This window comes from Leopardus geoffroyi, chromosome C3, assembly GCF_018350155.1.
Source record: "Leopardus geoffroyi isolate Oge1 chromosome C3, O.geoffroyi_Oge1_pat1.0, whole genome shotgun sequence".
NCBI classification, from domain to species: domain Eukaryota; kingdom Metazoa; phylum Chordata; class Mammalia; order Carnivora; family Felidae; genus Leopardus; species Leopardus geoffroyi.
In genome coordinates, this window is record NC_059338.1 from 70,791,075 (window position 1) to 70,811,720 (window position 20,646).

General features: G+C 58.3%; 2 protein-coding genes across 6 annotated transcripts in view; one reads left to right on the forward strand and one right to left on the reverse strand.

The window, feature by feature from the left end:
* Positions 1-19,071, forward strand: CPSF1 (cleavage and polyadenylation specific factor 1). Of its 2 annotated transcripts, XM_045455481.1 has the most exons (38): positions 1-83; positions 178-336; positions 10,706-10,733; positions 10,826-10,968; positions 11,073-11,153; positions 11,268-11,419; positions 11,499-11,645; positions 11,775-11,914; positions 11,992-12,102; positions 12,182-12,275; positions 12,396-12,483; positions 12,561-12,683; positions 12,770-12,821; positions 12,924-13,018; positions 13,090-13,164; positions 13,244-13,324; positions 13,406-13,495; positions 13,748-13,858; positions 13,934-14,075; positions 14,153-14,331; positions 14,413-14,549; positions 14,635-14,809; positions 14,885-15,091; positions 15,240-15,329; positions 15,424-15,567; positions 15,640-15,792; positions 16,638-16,754; positions 16,834-16,924; positions 16,995-17,079; positions 17,148-17,289; positions 17,374-17,526; positions 17,603-17,779; positions 17,859-17,925; positions 18,008-18,055; positions 18,129-18,284; positions 18,366-18,495; positions 18,591-18,729; positions 18,806-18,917. In XM_045455481.1, the coding sequence occupies exons 2-38, from the start codon at positions 193-195 to the stop codon at positions 18,851-18,853; spliced, it is 4,335 nt and encodes a 1,444-aa protein (XP_045311437.1). In that variant the 5' UTR covers positions 1-83; positions 178-192; the 3' UTR covers positions 18,854-18,917. The 2 variants fall into 2 exon arrangements, with proteins under 2 accessions (XP_045311437.1, XP_045311436.1); XM_045455480.1 differs by having other exon boundaries at positions 18,008-18,284; positions 18,806-19,071.
* The window catches only part of ADCK5 (aarF domain containing kinase 5), an 18,263-nt gene continuing 16,525 nt past the window's right edge, over positions 18,909-20,646 (reverse strand). For 3 of the 4 annotated variants that reach the window (XM_045455548.1, XM_045455549.1, XM_045455547.1), the window contains 8 exons: positions 20,481-20,612; positions 20,329-20,412; positions 20,153-20,234; positions 19,996-20,074; positions 19,822-19,913; positions 19,494-19,746; positions 19,293-19,409; positions 18,909-19,206 (listed from right to left, as the gene is read on the reverse strand). In XM_045455548.1, coding sequence (XP_045311504.1) covers positions 19,101-19,206; positions 19,293-19,409; positions 19,494-19,746; positions 19,822-19,913; positions 19,996-20,074; positions 20,153-20,234; positions 20,329-20,412; positions 20,481-20,612 — 945 coding nt within the window. In that variant the 3' untranslated portion in view covers positions 18,909-19,100. The remainder of the gene's footprint in view (positions 19,207-19,292; positions 19,410-19,493; positions 19,747-19,821; positions 19,914-19,995; positions 20,075-20,152; positions 20,235-20,328; positions 20,413-20,480; positions 20,613-20,646) is intronic. The other variant, XM_045455550.1, reaches the window with a different exon arrangement.

A 20,646-nucleotide genomic window follows, 5' to 3' on the forward strand; every position in this document is an offset into this window, starting at 1 on the left:
AACCCAGGCGCTCAGCTTCCGGGTCCGGCCGGGCCGCGTCCGCCGCGGTGCGGTTTCCCCCACGAGCCGGCTCCAACTGCCAGGTGGGCGGGCGCGCGCGCGCGCGCGGCCGGGGAGGGGGCGCCGGGCCGGGACCGTGCGCGGCGGCCCTGCTCATCCCGTCGCCTCCCCGCGCAGCTCGGGCTCGGCGCCATGTACGCCGTGTACAAGCAGGCGCACCCGCCCACCGGCCTGGAGTTCTCCATGTACTGCAACTTCTTCAACAACAGCGAGCGCAACCTCGTGGTGGCTGGCACCTCGCAGCTCTACGTGTACCGCCTCAACCGCGACGCCGAGGTAGGTGCGGGCCGCGCCGGCCCCTCGCAGCTCCCTGCAGCCTCCCGAGTACTCGCCGAGGGCGGCGCGCGGCGGCGGACGGAGAAGCGAGCCCCGCCGAGCGCGGCGGCCTCCGGGGCGGCTCTCTCCGCGCCGCAGCGCTCCGCCTGCCTTCCGCTCCCCGCGCCCGTGCGTCTTCTGCGCTCTTCGGTCTTTGCAGCAAATCACGTAAGCGCCTACTGTGTGCTGGGCAGTGGAGGTACAGCGGTGGACAAAAGCTACCAAAACTCGGCGGCAGAGACCGCGCGCAAAGTAGAAACACACCTGTAAACAGGCTTGGAGGTTGGAGCGAGTGCAGCTGAGGTAGAGGAGAGAACGAGGGAGACCAGAGTGTCAGTCCGACAGGAAGGCTGACAAAGACGGGACAAAGTTCCTGGCCAAAGGAACGAGGCTGGGTCTCGTGTGGGGCCAGAGAGCCCACAGGAGTTTTTCTAGTGTGATGGACCCATCCGTAGAGGAAACAAGTGCTCTGGTTGCCCAAGCGGTGAGAGTTGGTCCACGAAAGTTTCTTGCCAGAGCTGGTTTCTTACCTGTTCTCAAGGGGGCAGTAAGACTTCTCCAGGCACAAGGATGGGGAATGGAGGGTGTTCCGGGCCGAAGGAATAGCCGGCACACAGGCCAGAGCAGCTGAGGATGGCGGGGGCAGGCACGGTTGGACTGGGGTGTAGAGCGGAAGTGGGGTGGGGGGAAGAAGGCACATCGTGGTCAGGATGGTTGACCCCAGAGCAGGGAGGAATCACCGAAGGCTTTGAGTAGGGGCTGACGCAGCATGCACGTGGGGTCAGAGGGGCGACGGAAGGAGGCTGACCTTCCTGGGCACCTACTTCAGGACACGTGTGTTTGTTTTTGCATTAAATATGTAGAGTACTAGGGCGCCTGGGTGGCTCAGTCGGAAGAGCATAGGACTCTTGATCTTGGGGTCATGAGTTTGAGCCCCGTGTTTGGCGTAGAGGTTACTAAAAGTGATTGAATGAATCCGTCAGTCCCCATATTGTATGAGAGAGTCTTTGCTGTAATCACTAAACTAGAGTTTTTTCACTCCTGTGTTCCAATAAAGTTCCCCCTTCTCTGATGCCTGTCATCCTTTAGAGACAAATGGGAAGCATTTACATCATTATATATTTAAATTTTTTTTTTTACATTCATTTTTGATAGAGACAGAGCACAAGTGGGGGAGGGGCAGAGAGAGAGGGAGAGAGAGAGAGAGAGAGGAAGACAGAGAATATGAAGCAGGCTCCAGGCTCTGAGTTGTCAGCACAGCCTGACGTGGGGCTCGAACTCACAAACCGCGAGATCATGACCTGAGCCGAAGTCAGAAGCTTAACCGAGCCACCCAGTCACCCCTACATCATTATATTTTTTACATAAGGTTTCACAGCCCACTGGAATTCACTCGAGTCTTTTCAGCAGATGTTTGTTAAGCTTGTTTTGGGAGATGTTGGTGAGCACTACAGGTAGAGAGGCTTGCCCTTGTGGTGCTGCTGTTCCAGTGGGTGACAGACCACACACAGCCAGTAATACCGTGGGCTAGAGTTCGTTTATTTGTTTTGTTTTTTTTGTTTATTTTTGAGAGAGAGAGAGAGAGAGCAAGAGTGCGTGCGTGCATGAGTGGTGGAGGGGCAGAGACAGGGAGACACAGAATCTGAATCAGGCTCCAGGCTCTGAGCTGTCAGCACAGAGGCTGACGCTGGGCTGGAACCCATCCATGAACTGCGAGATCATGACCAGAGTCGAAGTCAGATGTTTAACTGACTGAGCCACCCAGGTGCCCCGCCTTGGGCTATAGTTTAAAGTGCTGTGGAAAGCATCAGAGCAAGGTCGGGGAGTAGGGAGCCGGGTGTGGTGTTAAATTTTGCCTCCTTGCAGAGTTGAGATTTGAGTAGGCAAGGAGGAGGGGCTGGAGAGAGCTTTGTGGGTGTCAGGTGAAGGTTCCAGGCAGGTGAAGGCCTTAGGGCAGTAGGGACTGGCGTTCAAGAACCAGCCAAGAGATGGGGTACCTGGGTAGCTCAGTTGTTTAAGCGTCTGACTCTGGATTTCAGCTCAGATCATGATCCCCAGTTTGTGAGTTCAAGCCCCACATCAGGCTTTGCACTGGCAGTGTGGAGTCTGCTTCGGATTTTCTCTCTCTCTCTTTCACTCTGCTCCTCCCCAGCTCTCTCTCTAAAAGTAAATAAATAAACTAAAAAAAAAAAAAAAAAAAGGAACAGAACCAGCCAAAAGGCCCCGAGGAAAAGAGGAGTGAGTGCAGAGGGGCGCCTGGCCGACTCAGTTGGTGGAGCAGGTGACTGACTCTTGATCTCCGGGTCATGGGTTCGAGCCCCACAGTGGCTGTAGAGATTACTTAAAAAAAAAAAAGAGGGGCGCCTGGGTGGTGTCAGTTAAGTGTCTGACTTCAGCTCAGGTCATGATCTCGCGGTTCATGAGTTCAAGCCCCGCATCGGGCTCTGTGCTGACAGCTCAGAGCCTGGAGCTTGTTTCAGATTCTGTGTCTCCCTCTCTCTCTCTGCTTCTCCCCCGCTTGCGCTCTGTCTCTCAAAAATAAATAAAAACTTAAAAAAAAAAAAAAGAGTGAGGAGAAGACAGAAGGTCAGAAAGGTGGTGAGGTGGGGGCCCGGTATCAGCATGTTGAGCTTTTAGGTCAATGTAGCGATTGACCGCTAACTCTGAGGTGAGGTTAAGGAGTGACAGGACCTGTGTTTTGCAAAGGTCACTCTAGCTGCTGTGTTGAAGAGTCTGTAGGGAGGTGGGAGGGGGGCCTGCAGGGAGACCAGTCAGGAGCATCAGGTGGTCGGTTGGTGGAAACCAGTCAGATTCAGGATGGACAGGATGTGGGATGTGAAGGGGTGAGGCGCCACGGGCAATGCTGAGGTTTTGCCAGGGTGCAGTTTTGGTCTGAGCACCGGGAGGGGCGGAGTTGCTGTGACCTGACATGGCGAAAGGGACACAGGAGCTTCTCTTGGGACATCATGTTCCTTGTTGCATAACAAGGAAGGCACCCCCAAACTTAGAAACTTAAAACAACAGACGATATCCCCCAACTTCTGGGGGTCAGGGAGCCGGGAGTGGCTTAGCTGGGTGGCCCCTGCACAGTCTCTCGCTGCAGTTCCATGTTGGCCAGGGCTGCCGTCCTCCCAAGGTCCTTGTGGGCTCGGAGCTTCTGCTGCTTACTCGCACAGCCGGCTGTCGGAAGGAGGCCCCGGTCCGTCACGTGAGCCTCACCGCAGGGCGGCCTCCCCCAGAGTGAAGGCTGAGAGAGAGAACAGCTCACCCAGGTGAAAGCACGGTGTCTTCGTAACCTAATCTGTACCTGATACGCTGTCCCTTCTGTCACAGTGGGAAGGGCTCACAGGTAATGGACTCTGAGAGGCTGGAGCTGTTGGGACTGTCTTGGACTCCAGACGCTGACAGGTGTACCGAGGTGCCGACGGAACAGCGCACTGCGAGGTTGCGGGAGAGTCAGAGCAGCAGTCGTGCTGAGGAGCAGGGTGTGGCCCGGAGCTGAAGTTGGGCCCGTCAGACCCTCAAGCTGGTTGGGTTCACCCAGAAGGTGGCCATCTGGGCCCTGGGGTGCCCTGGCGTTGAGCGGTTGGGAAGAAGAGAGGAGGCCGAGGAAGACTTGGAGGAGGTGTGGCCAGGGAGGAGGGAGGAAAGCCCAAGCCCAGAGGAGGTGGCAGATTGGGAACCCGGGTCTCCTACTGCTGGGCCTCAGGTGAGGCCCATGATCTGGAGGCCCCGGTGACTCTTGACAGGGGTGTCGGGGATGTGGGCCTGCAGGGTTAAGAGCCGAGCAGAGAAAGAGAATTAGTACCGGTGAACATAGACAGCTTTCTGGAGATTTGTGCAAAGAGGGAATCAAAGAGATGGAGTGGTGACTGGCGGGAAAAGAGGGTTTTTGAAAGACGACTGGGAGAGCAGGGTGTTGCCTGCCAGGGCGGAATCAGCCAGTGCAGCAGGCTTGCCAGCCGCCCCCACTCGCAGCCCACTGAGATCCACGGGAGCTTTGTACACCCTCAGGGTTGCGAGAATTCAAGAATTCCAGACTGCGTGTGGCTGCGAAGGCCAAGGCAGGTAGTTGCTGTTTGGCCCATTGTAGGAACGTTTGCAACTCTTGGGTCAGAGAAGTGTGTGGGGCGGGAGGTGGAGCTGATGGGAAGCTGGAGAGGGCTCCTCAGGTGGGTGAGAGTGCTCGGGATCAGTCTGGTTATTGCTGTGGAGCAGGCTGCCCTGGAGCTTCCAACAGCAGTCTGGTACCACGGACGCATATGTCTGTGAGTCCCTTGGGGGTTTGGACAGGGCACAGTGTGGACCGTGGAGGCACCTGGCCTATGCTCTGTGAGGTCTGGGCTTCCACTGGGTGACTTGAAGGGTTGGGGGCAAGCTGGGTGTGTCTGTCTCTGTCTCTCTGCTCCTCTCTCCCCACGCAGCTGGCTTGGTTTTCCTGGCATGGTGGCCTCGAGGTGGTTGGGCCTCTTACTTGGAGCGCTTGCTTACTCGGAGGAAGAAGCTGCCAGTGATCCCAAGGGCCGGGCCCTGGGGAACCTGGTCCCCCTTCCACACGGCCTGTTGTTGTTCAGAGCTGCCTCTAGTCCAGACTCAGGAGGGGGGCGATGGGCCCGTTGAGGCTGTCTTCAGTCTGCCCCCGTGGAATCTAGTGCAGGTGGCTGCAGTGGGGTGACAGGAGTGGGGAAGTCCTGGAGCACAAAGCGGGTGGGGATGTGTGTGGGGTGGGCAGTGTGGCTGGGGCCTCCGTCCTTTGGGTGAGCTGGGAAGCAAGGGCAGTTCTGTCAAGAGGCAGGGGGTGCAGAGCAGAGAAGCTGTGTGTGGGAGGGGGGTGAGTGCGTGGCCTGGGGCCGCCTAAGGGGTGCAACTGGGCAGCAGGAGAGGCCCCTGTGACCTTTGGGAGGGAAAATACATTGCAGTTGATTGAAATTAACAGAAGCCCCAGCTAAGTAGAAAATAGATCACGGTTATGGATGGAAAGTCTCCACGTTGTATAGATGTCAACTTTCCTCAGGATAACCCATAAATCCAGTGTCTTCAAAGTGGCAGTAGGTTTCTCATTAGATTTAGTAATCTGATTCTCAAATTTACATGGAGGAGCCAAAAATGAAGAATATCTAGGATAGTTTTTAAAAAATTTTTGAAGTTTATTTATTAATTGGGGGGGGGGTGTGGAGAGGGGAAGAGGGAAAGAGAGAGAGAATCACAAGTAGGCTCTGCACTGTCAGTGCAGACCCCCATGTGGGACTCGAACCCACGAACTGTGAGATCATGACCTGAGCTGAAACCAGGAGTCGGAAGCTTAACTGACTGAGCCACCCAGGTGCCCCTAAGATGATTTTAAAATGACCAACGGGCACTTGCCCCATAGGACTGTCGAGAATTTTGTGTGTTGTACATGTGTTATTAGGTACATACAAGACAAATTTAGAGTAATTTTTGGGGTTGCCTGGGTGGCTCAGTGGGTTGAGTGTCCAACTCTTAATTTCAGCTCAGGTCATGGTGCCAGGGTTGTGGGATCAAGACCAGTGTCGGACTCTGTGCTGATCATGGAGCCTGCTTAAGATTCTCTCCCTCTGCCCCCTCCCCATTGCATTTTTTTTCTCTCTCTGAAGTAAAAAAAAAAAAAGAATGTTTTAATTTTGAACTGAACTTTTTGTGATGAAATATCCCTTTTTGCTTTTTTGTTTCTAATATTTTTTGCCTTAAAATCTAGTTTGTCCAATAGCAGTGTAGCTATCTCAACTTTGTTCCCGTTTTTTGTTTTTTTGTTTTTTGGGGTTTCTTTTGACGTGAATCTCTACACCCAATGTGTGACTTGAACTCACCACCCGGAGTTCAAGATCGAAGTCCGCATGCTCCAGTGACTGAGCCAGCCAGGGGCCCCTCTTTTTTTTTTTAATCTGTGTCCTTACATTGAAAGTGACTCCACAGCAGATAGTGGGTGTTATCATTTGGCAGTTTCTGTCCCCTAATTGGGTGTTTGGCAGATGTACACTTAATGTAATTTTGTGTGCACTTGAGCTTGAATCACTGTCTGTCTCACTGTCTTTCTAACCACACCCTTATTCTTTTTCCTTTTCTGTGCTTTGTTTTGGGTTAGTGAGGACTTTTTAAGTCATTTTATCTTCCTGTTGGCTTTTAGTTACGTGTTTTGTATTATTTTCTAGTGATGTTAACAGTTACGCTAGGCCTCCTGGATTTATTACAGTTTGGCTTAGATGAGCATTTTTGCTGCTCCCGGAACAGTATAAAATCCTTTATACTTTAGCCCTGTTTATCTCCCTGAGCCCCTGGTTTGACCTACGTTATCAGCCCTGCAGTACGTTATTACTGTTTTTAGCCTCTCAATTTAAAAAAAAAATTTTTTTTTTCAACGTTTATTTATTTTTGGGACAGAGAGAGACAGAGCATGAACGGGGGAGGGGCAGAGAGAGAGGGAGACACAGAATCGGAAACAGGCTCCAGGCTCTGAGCCATCAGCCCAGAGCCCGACGCGGGGCTCGAACTCACGGACCGCGAGATCGTGACCTGGCTGAAGTCGGACGCTCAACCGACTGCGCCACCCAGGCGCCCCTAGCCTCTCAATTTTACATCATTTCAGACTCGAGAGAAGTTTCAAGAGCAGAAATTTCCAGTGTACCTTTACCCACAGTCCCAGATGGAACATTGTGCCATATCTGCTTGCTTTCTTCTCTTTTTTTCCCTAAGCCTGGAGAGTAAGTCGTAGACAGGAGGCCTCTCAGCTCCTGGAGGTCAGCGCGTCCTGTGCACCCTGACAGCATGAAGGTCTGTCTCTTGCAGAGCCACAGAACAGTGTTCTGATGACGACAGTGACACTGGGAGAAGGCCAGGCCTGGTCAGATCCTGCCAATTCACCCCGATATGACGTCTTTTGTAACAGAAGATGTCTCTTTGTATAGTCACTGGGCTGCTGGCTTGGATGGCGGGGTTCCCCCCGGAACATCACTGCGTTTCCCGTGGTAACTACTAAGTACCTTGTGGGACATATTTTGAGGTTGTGTAAACGTTGTCATACTCCTCAAACTTTAATTTACTCCTGTTGGTTCCACCGATGGTTTTTGTTTCGGCTGCTTTTCCTGCCTCTTGCCTCTTCTAATTGTGTGGGCTTCCTGCCGCCAAGAGTGCTCCTTTCTCCCACGTGTCCTTCATCCCCTTATATCCTCTCAGCCTTATGAGCTCTTAGCAGCTTATAATCCTTTTTTATGCTGGGCTTTTCAACCTGAAGAACTTCCTTTAATAACCCTGCAGGTTTTCTACTGGCCGTGAGTTTGCTCCACTTTTGTATTGGAAATGCCTTTATCTCAGCTTCCTTTTCGAGGGGCATTTTCACTGGGTTTAGAATTCTAGGTTAATTGTTTCCTTTCATCGCTTTCAAGATGCTATTCCACTGTCTGTGGCTTGTATGGTTTCTGGTGAAAATCAACTTTTATGGGGGCACCTGGGTGGCTTAGTTAAGCGTCTGACCCTTGATTTCCGCTCAGGTCATGATCCCATGATCCCAGGGATTGAGTCCCTGGTTGGGCTCTGTGCTGAGTGTGGAGCCTACTTGGGATTCCCCCCCCCCCCCCCCCCCCCCGCTTGCTTGAGAGTTCTCTCCCTCTCTCCCTCTCTCCTTCTCTCTCTCTTCCTCTCTCTCCCTCCCGCCCTAAAAAAAAAAAAAAAAAGTGAAAACCAGCTTTTATGAAGGTGATGTCTCCTTTTTCTTCTGGCTCCTTTTAAGGTCTTTTTCTTTGTCCTTGGTTTTGTCTTTTTTTTTTTTTTTTTTAATTAACGTTTATTTAATTTTGAGACAGAGAGAGACAGAGCATGAACAGGGGAGGGGCAGAGAGAGAGGGAGACACAGAATCCGAAACAGGCTCCAGGCTCTGAGCTGTCAGCACAGAGCCCAATGTGGGGCTCGAACTCACAGACCGTGAGATCATGACCTGAGCCGAAGTCAGACGCTTAACCGACCAAGCCACCCAGGCGCCCCCTTGGTTTTGTCTTTTTACTGTGATGCACCTGGTTGTAGTTTTGTTTTCTTTCTCTTTTTTCAACAAGAAAGAAATGGCTTACTCCTGTGGCAGGGCATTTGTAAACATAGGGCTGAAGTCTAGGTCAGGGGGCTCTGTCCAGGGATGGGGCCAGGACGAGAAATGGCTTGTTTTCTGGACTTGCCTGTTCTCCTCCTGCATATCCCCTCTCACCCATTGTCCTTCCTCTCTGGTTGTGGCTTCGTTATTATTATTGTTGTTGTTGTTATTATTATCTTTTTACTCAAGCTTATTTATTTTGAGAGACAGCGAGAGCAGGGGAGGGGCAGAGAGACAGGGAAAGAGAATCCCAAGCAGGCTCCGCACTGTCAGTGCAGAGCCCGACACGGGGCTTGAACTCAGGAATCGAGAGATCATGACCTGAGCTGAAATCAAGAGTTGGACGCTTAACCGACTGAGCCACCCGGGCACCCCTGGTTTGCTTTATATTTATCTTGTTTTGGGGTTTGCTGCTCTTCTTGAGTCTGTAGATTGATGCTTTTCATCAGTTTTGGAAAAGATTGGTCAACATCTTCATTTATTGATTCTGCCCTTCCCCTTCCTCCGTCGATGCCAGTGGTATGTTAGAGCATTTGACTAGGTCCATATGTCTTTTGAAGTTCTTCAAGATTTTCACTCTGCATTTTGCTTGTGGGTGGGACTACAGTTGGTCTGTATGTGTTGACCTCACCCCCGGCAAGGGGAGTGTGGGTGTCCTGGCTGGTCCTGGTCACAGAGGTGACTGGGACACTTCACTCCAGTGGGACCTTGTTGAAGGGTTGTTGTAGATGTCCCTTGTATGGTTGAGGAAGTTGCATTCTTGGCTTACTAAGAATTAAAAAAAAATTTTTTTTAACGTTTATTTATTTTTAAGACAGAGACAGAGCATGAACGGGGGAGGGCCAGAGAGAGAGGAAGACACAGAATCTGAAACAGGCTCCAGGCTCTGAGCTGTCAGCACAGAGCCCAAAGTGGGACTTGAACTCGTGAACTGTGAGATCATGACCTGAACCGAAGTCGGACGCTCAACCGACTGAGCCACTCAGGCGCCCCAATGTTTATTTATTTTTGGGAGACAGAGAGAGAGAGAGAGAGGGAGAGAAGGGGTGGGGGAGGAGCAGAGAGAGAGAGGGAGACACAGAATCCGGAGCAGGCTCCGGGCTCCGAGCTGTCAGCACAGAGCCCGACACAGGGCTCGAACTCACAGACTGCGAGATCATGACCTGAGCCAAAGTCAGACACTTAACTGACTGAGCCACCCAGGAGCCCCTCTTTTCTTTAAGAAGGCTCCGTGCCTAGCGTGGGGCTTGAACTCATGACCCTGAGATCAAGAGTCACGTGCTCTCCTGACTGAGCCAGCCAGGCACCCCCTAAAATGCCTTTTCTGAAATGAGCTAATTATTTGGCTTTTCTCAAGCAGCTCTTTTCAGGACGTTGCCCAGTAGCACAAGTATATCATTAAAAACGATCTTGTTTCTTGTTATTAAAATTTCTACTTTGCTTTGAGGTGACGATTTACAAGTGTGTGTGTGTCAATGTGTTGTTACCACTAACAGAGAACAGTCTCTTATGGACACGAAAACGTACCGAAGCTTGGAGCCCTTGTTTTTCTGTAAAAGAAAAACGTGCCCCTGCGTGGCGGTACCGCCAGGCCCTCTGTGTGGCACAGAGGACGGCTGCACTTGCCGCGGTTTCATTACCCGAGGTTATGGACGCTCTGCAGTCTGGATAGCGCAGTCCGGACACCCTCTCCCACCCTGGGGAGGCCCTGGCCGGCTGCGGGATCGGGCGAGGCCACGGCCCTCTGCGGCAGCATGCCCGGCTCAGGCTCAGTGGGCACCCTACGTGTCAGGGGAGCCGGGGGCGGTCGCTTGTGGTCGGCAGCTGGTGGCAGCTCTCAGGGCAAGCTGGACGCCTGTCTTGTAGAGTGATGCCCGTGCTGTGGCTGGGCCCAGGTGTGAGTTTGTGGGGGGCACGGCCAGGCAGGTTTGAGGGTGCACGGAGAGAGCTGCCATCCAGCCTCTGACCCTGAGCACTGCTAGCATCGGACTGAGCGGGCTGTTGGGAAGCCAAGTTGGGGACTCAGGCTATGAGCATGAGTTTGTGCACATTGGGTTGGGGTGTGCACGGCTGTCTCTGGAAGTGTCTGGAAGCATGGTCCCCACTGCAGTGAGGGTTTGGGCAGGGCTGGCCCTGCGTTGTCTCCCCTCCTGGTCCCACCATGAGGTAGGACTCGCAGATGTCTGGCTGCAGCAGTGTGGTTTCACTGCCCACCCTCCTCTTCCCTCTCCCAGGCGCCAACCAAGAATGACAGGAGCACAGGTGAGTGCGGGGGAGGCTGCCCTGGCCCCAGACCTGGGGCCGTGGGGGCTGGGGTGCGGGCCCAGAGCTGTACCCACTGGCCTCTCCCCCAGAGGGAAAGGCCCACCGGGAGCACCGGGAAAAGCTGGAGCTGGTGGCTTCCTTCTCCTTCTTCGGCAACGTCATGTCTATGGCCAGCGTGCAGCTGGCGGGTGCCAAGCGGGATGCCCTGCTCCTGAGCTTTAAGGATGCCAAGGTAGGTGATGGCCTTGGAGGTGGGAGTGGGTGTGGGAGGCCTGTGGGGGGAGGGGGGATTGGGGGGAGGGGAGTCTGGGGCCATAGCTCTGACCTGCCCTCCAGCTGTCTGTGGTGGAGTATGACCCAGGCACCCATGATCTGAAGACCCTGTCTCTACACTACTTTGAGGAGCCTGAGCTACGAGTAAGTCCAGGCCATGCCCCCAGCCCTCCCTGCCCCCCTCCCTCCCGCCCCAGCCCGTTGCCCCCTGCTCCCCTCCTATCCCCAGGCTGGCCTAACGGTGCCCTCTGCCCCCAGGATGGGTTCGTGCAGAATGTGCATACGCCGCGGGTGCGGGTGGACCCCGACGGACGCTGCGCGGCCATGCTCATCTACGGCACACGCCTGGTGGTCCTGCCCTTCCGCAGGGAGAGCCTGGCCGAGGAGCACGAGGGGCTCATGGGGGAGGGGTGAGTACTGGGGCAGGGGAGGGGCTCGTCCAACCGGAGCTCTCTCCTTCCTCCGCCTACTAAAGCCTGTCGCCCCCAGGCAGAGGTCCAGCTTCCTGCCCAGCTACATCATCGATGTGCGCGGCTTGGACGAGAAACTGCTCAACATCGTAGACCTGCAGTTCTTGCACGGCTATTACGAGCCCACCCTGCTCATCCTGTTCGAGCCCAACCAGACCTGGCCTGGGTGAGGCCCCTCTGCTGTGGCTGCAGCTGCCAAGGCCTGGGGTGGGTCTCATTTGGGACTAGGACTGGGCCACCCTGCCCTTGGAGTGCTGTGACTGGCCCCCTGGCTGACCTACTTCTTTGTCCCCAGGCGGGTGGCTGTGCGGCAGGACACGTGCTCCATTGTGGCCATTTCACTGAACATCACGCAGAAGGTCCACCCTGTCATCTGGTCTCTCACCAGCCTCCCCTTCGACTGCACGCAGGCCCTCGCTGTGCCCAAGCCCATCGGTGAGCCCCTATGGGGCTGGGGGTGGGGGGGTGGGGGGAGGGCGCTGAGCCCCGCCCACCAGCATGTCCATTTCCAGGTGGGGTGGTGGTCTTTGCTGTCAACTCGTTGCTGTACCTGAACCAAAGCGTCCCCCCATACGGCGTGGCTCTCAACGGCCTCACCACCGGCACCACCGCCTTTCCCCTCCGTGAGTGTGGGCTTGGGCAGGACCGCAGGGCAGGGATGGCAGGAGGGCTGCGGAGTCTGTCTAACCACACCCTGCACAGGCACCCAGGAGGGCGTGCGGATCACCCTCGACTGTGCCCAGGCAGCCTTCATTTCCTACGACAAGATGGTCATCTCCCTCAAGGGTGGTGAGATGTGAGTCTCCCTCCCTTCGGTGAGCCCCGTGCCCTCCGCCCTGCCCACACCCTCCCTTTGGTGAGCCCCGTGCCCCCCCTCTGAGCCCTGCCCCCAGCTCAGTGCTCCCCGTCCTGGCAGTTACGTGCTGACCCTCATCACGGATGGCATGCGCAGTGTCCGCGCCTTCCACTTCGACAAGGCGGCCGCCAGTGTCCTTACCACCAGCGTGAGTTGGGACTGGGTGGGTGGGAGGTGGCCCTGGGTCTGGGCCTGGTTTCACCCTGACCGCCCACTGGTCTTCAGATGGTCACCATGGAGCCTGGGTACCTGTTCCTCGGCTCTCGCCTGGGCAACTCGCTCCTCCTCAAGTACACAGAGAAGCTACAGGAACCTCCGGCCAGCGCCGTCCGAGAGGCTGCTGACAAGGTGGGTGCCCGGGGCCTGTCAGGACGCTGGCCTCTTGTGCAGGGCCAGCCTCAGAGGGCTGCTCACTGTCCCCTCCTGCCTCGCAGGAAGAGCCTCCCTCGAAGAAGAAGCGAGTGGACTCCACGGTGGGCTGGTCAGGTGAGGACAGGCCTGCATGGGACAGGGAGGGGCTGGTGGGGTTAGGCCTGGCGGCCAGGCAACCGGGCCTCCTGGCCCGACGGGGTCTCTTGTCTGCTGCAGGGGGCAAGTCGGTGCCTCAGGACGAGGTGGATGAGATTGAAGTATACGGCAGCGAGGCCCAGTCGGGCACACAGCTGGCCACTTACTCTTTTGAGGTGAGGTTGGGCACAGGGAGGGGCCTGCCACGCCAGCCGGACTGCCTGCCTGAGCACTGCTGTGTCTGCAGGTATGTGACAGCATCCTCAACATCGGACCCTGTGCCAACGCTGCCATGGGCGAGCCTGCTTTCCTCTCTGAAGAGGTGCTTTTGGGTGAAGAGATGGGGGGCAAGGGGCTCACGCAGTAGTGGGGCCCTGTCCTCACTCTGAGCTGCTGTGCAGTTCCAGAACAGCCCCGAGCCAGACTTGGAGATCGTGGTGTGCTCCGGCTATGGGAAGAATGGGGCCCTGTCGGTCCTGCAGGTATGTGGGGGCAGGCGGTGTGGTGCCTCTTGGCAGGACCTGGGTGAACTGACACCCCCCACCCCCCATTCGTCCTTCTAGAAGAGCATCCGGCCCCAGGTGGTGACAACGTTTGAGCTTCCTGGCTGCTATGACATGTGGACAGTCATCGCCCCTGTGCGCAAGGAGCAAGTAGGTGTATCCTGGGCTGGTGAGGAGGCCCTGAGTGGGGCAGGTGACCCGTTGCTGCGTCCACATGGACTCAGCCTGAGCGTGCAGGTGGCTTGGAGGCAGTGGGGCCCAGGACAGGGCTGGCCGTGACATTTCAGGCAGGCCTGGGTGCACACTTGCTCTGGTTTGGCTGGGGGTCTGCCCTCCCCCCACCCTCTTCCCAGGCACCCCTGGTTGGGTGGTGTGATTCCTGCTCTCCTTCTGCTGTCACAGGAGGAGACCTCTAAGGGGGAGGGCGCAGAGCAGGAGCCTAGCACTCTTGAGGCGGAAGACGATGGACGAAGACACGGGTTCCTTATCCTGAGCCGGGAAGACTCCACCATGGTAAGGGGTGGGGGTCCCGCAGCCTGGGGCGGGGTCCCACGGTGAGCGTGCGCCTCACTCTCCCATTACCTGCAGATCCTGCAGACAGGGCAGGAGATCATGGAGCTGGACACTAGTGGCTTTGCTACGCAGGGCCCCACGGTCTTTGCTGGCAACATTGGGGACAATCGCTACATCGTGCAGGTGTCGCCGCTCGGCATCCGCCTGTTGGAAGGAGGTGGGCTCGGGCGGGTGGGCAGGTGGGCAAGGGTTGGTGGTGCTGAGCACCCGGTGCTGACCGTCCTGTGCCCACAGTGAACCAGCTGCACTTCATCCCCGTGGACTTGGGCTCCCCCATTGTGCAGTGTGCCGTGGCTGACCCTTACGTGGTCATCATGAGCGCTGAGGGCCACGTCACCATGTTCCTGCTCAAGAGCGACTCATATGGGGGTCGTCACCACCGCTTGGCGCTGCACAAGCCCCCGCTGCACCATGTGAGCCACCCTCCCCTAGCCACGCCCACAGCCTGCTGACTCCCCTTCCCCCGGAGCTGAGCCCGGCCCCTCTCCTTGCAGCAGTCCAAGGTGATCACGCTCTGTGTGTACCGTGACGTCAGCGGCATGTTCACCACTGAGAGCCGCCTGGGCGGGGCCCGTGATGACCTGGGGGGCCGCAGTGGCTCGGAGGCGGAGGGCCAGGGCTCTGAAACCAGGTATTCTGGGTGGCCGGGGCACGGGCTGGGGCCAGGTTCCCTGTGGCAGGCCACGCGTGACCTGTCTTCTGGCCCCGGCCTCCAGCCCCACGGTGGACGATGAGGAGGAGATGCTGTACGGGGACTCGGGCTCCCTCTTCAGCCCCAGCAAGGAGGAGGCCCGAAGGAGCAGCCAACCCCCTGCTGACCGGGACCCTACCCCATTCCGGGCCGAGCCCACTCACTGGTGCCTACTGGTGCGGGAAAACGGAACCCTGGAGGTGTGTGATGCCCTGCACCCCATGCAGCTCCCTGTCCCCTGCTCCCTGCGGCTGCTAATCCCACTCCCCACACAGATCTACCAGCTCCCTGACTGGCGGCTGGTGTTCCTGGTGAAGAACTTTCCCGTGGGGCAGCGGGTCCTGGTGGACAGCTCCTTTGGTCAGCCCACCACACAGGGTGAGGCCCGGAAGGAGGAGGCCACGCGCCAGGGGGAGCTGCCCCTTGTCAAGGAGGTGTTGTTGGTGGCGCTGGGGAGCCGCCAGAGCAGGCCCTACCTCCTGGTGAGTATGGGCCCTCTGTCCCCTCATGGTGGCTCTGCACTGCCCCCCTGCCCCTCCCCCTATGACCCTGCAGGGCGCCCCCCCCTTTCCCGTGGTGACCCCACAGTGCGCCTTTCCTTTCCCCTGGTGACCCCTCACTGCCGCACAGGTGCACGTGGACCAGGAGCTGCTCATCTACGAGGCCTTCCCCCATGACTCCCAGCTCGGCCAGGGAAACCTCAAAGTCCGTTTCAAGAAGGTGTGGTGACCAGGTTGTGCTGGGTGTGGGGTGGATGTGGAACGTGTGGCGGGGGGAGACCCGGCCCTCATGGTGCACACACCTCCACCCCCAGGTCCCTCACAACATCAACTTCCGTGAGAAGAAGCCAAAGCCATCTAAGAAGAAAGTGGAAGGTGGCAGCGCTGAGGAGGGGGCTGGGGCCCGTGGCCGTGTGGCACGGTTCCGATACTTCGAGGACATTTATGGCTACTCAGGGGTAGGCAGGTGGCTTTATGGGGGGTCCGTGGGGGGTGCAGATGGGGCTTCCTCTCATAGTACCTGCCTTCAGGTGTTCATCTGTGGCCCCTCACCTCACTGGCTCCTTGTGACTGGCCGGGGGGCCCTACGGCTGCACCCCATGGGCATCGATGGTTCCATTGACTCCTTTGCCCCATTCCACAACGTCAACTGCCCCCGTGGATTCCTGTACTTCAACAGACAGGTAGGGAGACCCCAGGACTGAGGCTGCTTCACGTTGCCCTCCTCACTTCCATCTGACACTCACCAGTGATGCCTGGGTCAGGAAGAGGTGCGGAGGCCCCCGAAATGAGGCCCTCAACAGCTCATCACAGGGCAGGATCCTGGGTTTCATCTGGAGGGTCAGGGAGCTGTCTAGACAGTGGACAGGGCCAGGGTCAAAGAGGTGTAACCTGGGGCTTAACACTGGGAAAGCTTGGAGGACAGGGCAGGCAGCAGTGGAGACCGCAGCCCACAAAGGCACCCGTTTGCGGGGCCAAGGCCTAGTCACTGCTCTGTGGCTCAGACCCCAGCCCTGCCCTTCAGGAGCTGTGTGACTCTGGGCAAGACACCCACTCTCTCCGAGCCTCCCATTTCCTCCTCCATGATGCTAGTATATCGATAGAGGTGACCCCAGGTGACTGAGAAAACAGTGATGATAGCACGGCCAGGGCTTTGTAGATGCTGACACGCTTGGGACCATGGGTGAAGGGGGGCCCTGGCAGGGCCAGGTTCCCTTGCCCATCTGTGCAGACTTTGGTGTGGTCAGTGTGCCGGTAAGCTTTTGCTTCCAGCCTCTAGCTTCCTGTGAGCCTGGTCTTCCCTTGCCCTGGCCCAGACAAGTCTGTGGCCAGCATCCCAGTCCTGGGTGAGCCTGGGGGAGGGGACAGCAAGCCGGTGAAGCACAGGACAGCTGGTCTCAGCCCCTTGCACACACCTGTGCCAGTAGAGCTGAGGGCTGTCCGCACGGAGCCCTCAGAAGCCTGGGATTTGCCTGGCCTGTCTTTGGCGGGTGCCTAGCTTCCCTGACCCTTGTACCCTGCCTCCCAGGGTGAGCTGAGGATCAGTGTCCTGCCTGCCTACTTGTCATACGATGCCCCGTGGCCTGTCAGGAAGATCCCACTGCGCTGCACAGCCCACTATGTGGCTTACCACGTGGAGTCCAAGGTCTGACCCCGTCCCCTCGAGGCCAGAGACCCTCTGGGTCTTGCCTCCGGCCTGCCCGTGACGCCCTCCACTCTCCCAGGTGTATGCTGTTGCCACCAGCACCAACATGCCGTGCACCCGCATCCCACGCATGACCGGCGAAGAGAAGGAGTTTGAGACTATTGAGAGAGGTGCGAGATGCCCAGAGGGGGGCTTGCCGTTTGGGATGCCCACCCTGACCGTCGCCTTTTGTCCTTGCAGACGACCGGTACATCCACCCGCAGCAGGAGGCCTTCTCCATCCAGCTCATCTCCCCAGTCAGCTGGGAGGCCATCCCTAATGCCAGGTGGGGCTGGGTCTGGCTGGGGACCTGGGGCCAGCCCGTAGGCTGCATCCTGACCCTGTCGTGTGCAGGATCGAGCTGGAGGAGTGGGAGCACGTGACCTGCATGAAGACGGTGTCGCTGCGCAGTGAGGAGACCGTGTCCGGCCTCAAGGGCTACGTGGCTGCTGGGACCTGCCTCATGCAGGGGGAGGAAGTCACATGCCGAGGGCGGGTAAGGGGCTAGCAGGAGGGGGCGGGCCGTGCCCGGCAGCCCCAGCACCGACCCTGTGCCTCACCCACCCTCCTTCCCCGGCAGATCCTGATCATGGATGTGATCGAGGTGGTGCCTGAGCCTGGCCAACCCCTGACCAAGAACAAGTTCAAAGTCCTGTATGAGAAGGAGCAGAAAGGGCCAGTAACTGCCCTCTGCCACTGCAACGGCCACCTGGTGTCTGCCATCGGCCAGAAGGTGTGCCCTCTCCCACTGCCCTTCCGAGTCCTGCCCGCTGCCTACCGCTCGCTGCCTACTCCTTCTGTCCTCCTAGATCTTCCTGTGGAGCCTGCGGGCCAGCGAGCTGACCGGCATGGCCTTCATCGACACCCAGCTCTACATCCACCAGATGATCAGCGTCAAGAACTTCATCCTGGCCGCCGACGTCATGAAGAGCATTTCGCTGCTGCGCTACCAGGAGGAGAGCAAGACACTGAGCCTTGTGTCCCGGGTACCCGTGGGGCCTGCGCACAGTGCTGGGTGGGTGCTGGCCTCAGGCCGACCTTGACACCCCTCCTCCCCGTCCTCAGGATGCCAAGCCCCTGGAGGTGTACAGTGTGGACTTCATGGTGGACAACGCCCAACTGGGCTTCCTGGGTGAGCACGGGGCCTGGGGGGGCTTTGGGGTCTTTCAGACCTTGGGTGTGGCCGGGCTGACCCTGGGCGCTCTGCTCCCCAGTGTCTGACCGTGACCGCAACCTCATGGTGTACATGTACCTGCCGGAAGGTGAGTGTTCCCTCTTCCCCTTTTGTGGGGCTGGGGGTTGGGCGGGCAGTGACCTGAGCTCCCTCTGGCTTAGCCAAAGAGAGCTTTGGGGGCATGCGCCTGCTCCGCCGGGCGGACTTCCACGTGGGCGCCCACGTGAACACGTTCTGGAGGACCCCATGCCGGGGGGCTGCCGAGGGACCAAGCAAGAAGTCAGTCGTGTGGGAGAACAAGCACATCACGTGGTTCGGTGAGTCCCGGGTCAGATGGGGGCAGGTGTGTGGCGCGGGGCAGGGAACAGTCAGCCCGGCTCACCCCGTGCCTCCCGCAGCCACGTTGGACGGCGGCATCGGGCTGCTACTGCCCATGCAGGAGAAGACCTACCGGCGGCTGCTAATGCTTCAGAACGCGCTGACCACCATGCTGCCCCACCACGCCGGCCTCAACCCCAGGGCCTTCCGGTGAGTTTGCCCCGCTCCCTCCCCCAACTCCTCTCCCCCCCCCCCACCCCCCCATCCTGCTGTCCTGCTGCCCTGCTGCCTGCCTGCCTCCCCAGGATGCTGCATGTGGACCGGCGCATCCTGCAGAACGCGGTGCGCAACGTCCTGGACGGGGAGCTGCTCAACCGCTACCTGTACCTCAGCACCATGGAGCGCGGCGAGCTGGCCAAGAAGATCGGCACCACCCCCGACATCGTAAGCCCACCCCATCTGCCCTGCCCCGCCCTCCCCACTGCCCCCTACCCCCTCACCAGCCCCTCTCTCTCTGCAGATCCTGGAGGACCTGCTGGAGACGGACCGCGTCACCGCCCACTTTTGACCCACCCCCGTGCACCACCCCCACCCCTTTTTGTACAAAACACGAGGAAAAAGAGTGATTTGAAGAGAGTTTGTGGTCATTACAGGGTCTCCCGGCTGGGCTGTGGCCACAGCCCCGTGTTGTCCCCCACACCCGCTCCAGGCCACCGCTGCCTCAGCACCCCCGGTCTTGGGGCACATGCACCTTCAACCCTGATCTGTTGCTTGGACGCTGGGTGAGCTCTGAGGTCTGCTGTCCCTGGGGCTCCCTAGGTCTCCAGGTACTGGGAGAGCTCCTGGGTCTCCGGCAGGAGGCCCAGCTGGAACAACAGCCGAACCAGGAGGGCAGTGAGCCGCATTGATAGGGTCTCCACCCTGGGGTGGGAGGGCAGAGGGGTCACAGGTTGGTGGGGAGCAGGTATTGGTGGCCTGCCCCAGCCTGCCCCCTCCCACCCCCTCACCTTAGGGCCACTTCAAATTTGAATGTCTCCCAGATGACCTTGATGTGGCGCAGGAGGCTGGCACCGTAGACACTCTGGTACGCCACACCCGCCAGGCGGCTCCAGCCCCTGACCGCACTGCCCAGAGACACGGTCAGTCCGGCACAATCATTCCACACACACCCCCCCCCCCCCAGCCGGGCATCACCATCCAGCGCCCACCTTTTGGCCATGAGGAAGTAGCGGTCAACGGGGGCGCCCAGGGTGGTGGTGATGGCGCGCACGGTGTTGATGTTGCGCAGCACGAGCAGCATGGACCGCGGCAGGGCCTTGAGCACCCGCACAATGTCCGTGAAGTGCTCTCGCGCCATGGCCTGCATGTAGGCTGCCTCCTCGCGGCTCAGCAGGTGCGAGCGCCACAGCTGTCCCAGGCGCACGGGCCGCTGCATGAGCATCTCGGAGAAGAGGATATAGTCTGGGGGGGCGGGGGGGACAGTTAGCCAGGCCTGCGTGCCCCGCGAGCCCACACGCCTGCACGCCCCAGCCTCACCTTGCACCCCAAGTGTGGCTGCGTGTGTCTTCATTGCCGCATCGTCCCTCAGGATGATGGCCCGCCACAGCTGGCACAGGGCTGCCCGGTCCCTAGAGGAGCTCAGCAGTAAGGCCAGAGCGCCCCGGCCAGTGCCCCCCCCCACCCCCCCCCCAACCCCCACCCCCTGCTTACTTCTCATCCAGAAACTGGTAGAGCCCATGGTCCAGCAGCACCAGCTGTGCCTTCCCATCTGGGCCTTTCCGCACCAGAACTAGGGACACAGCACATTGGCTCTCGCCCCCCTACCCCTGGCCCCCCACCCTCACCCCGGGGTGGGGGCTCTTCCTACCATTGCCAGGGTGGGGGTCAGAGTGGATGAAGCCTGTGTAAAATATCTGCTCAGCAAAAGTCTGAATGAGCTTCTCTGCTATCTGGAGAGAGAACAGGACTACGCCACCATGGCCCTGTGCTCAGGGCGCCCACACACCCCTCCCACATCCACGCGCCGACGCGCACGGCACTCACGTCCTTCACTGCCAGCCCCATGGTCTTGATGGCCTCCACATCGTTGACCTTGCAGCCTTCACAGAATTCAGCTGTCAGCACACGCTGGGAGAGAGCAAGTGGCTGAGCTCAGCAGGCCCATACGTTCCCACCCAGGAGGAGGCCCAGCCCACCTTGCTGGACTTGTCCCAGTACACGCGGGGGACCACGATATAGCGGAAGTGCTGCAGCTCCTGTGCACAGCGCTCAGCGTTTCGGCCCTCGTTCTCGAAGTCCAGCTCCTGGGCCAGGGTGCCCTTCAGGTCCTGGGGGCCACATGGGCAGCTGGGGGTCCAGGTC

Coding starts and splice junctions, on each gene's coding strand:
- CPSF1 (XM_045455480.1), top strand. CDS start 193: ATGTACGCCGTGTACAAGCAGGCGCACCCGCCCACCGGCCTGGAGTTC. Junction 13,165..13,243: donor CTGCTTTCCTCTCTGAAGAG/GTGCTTTTGGGT, acceptor GCTGCTGTGCAG/TTCCAGAACAGCCCCGAGCC. Junction 15,568..15,639: donor ACATTTATGGCTACTCAGGG/GTAGGCAGGTGG, acceptor ACCTGCCTTCAG/GTGTTCATCTGTGGCCCCTC.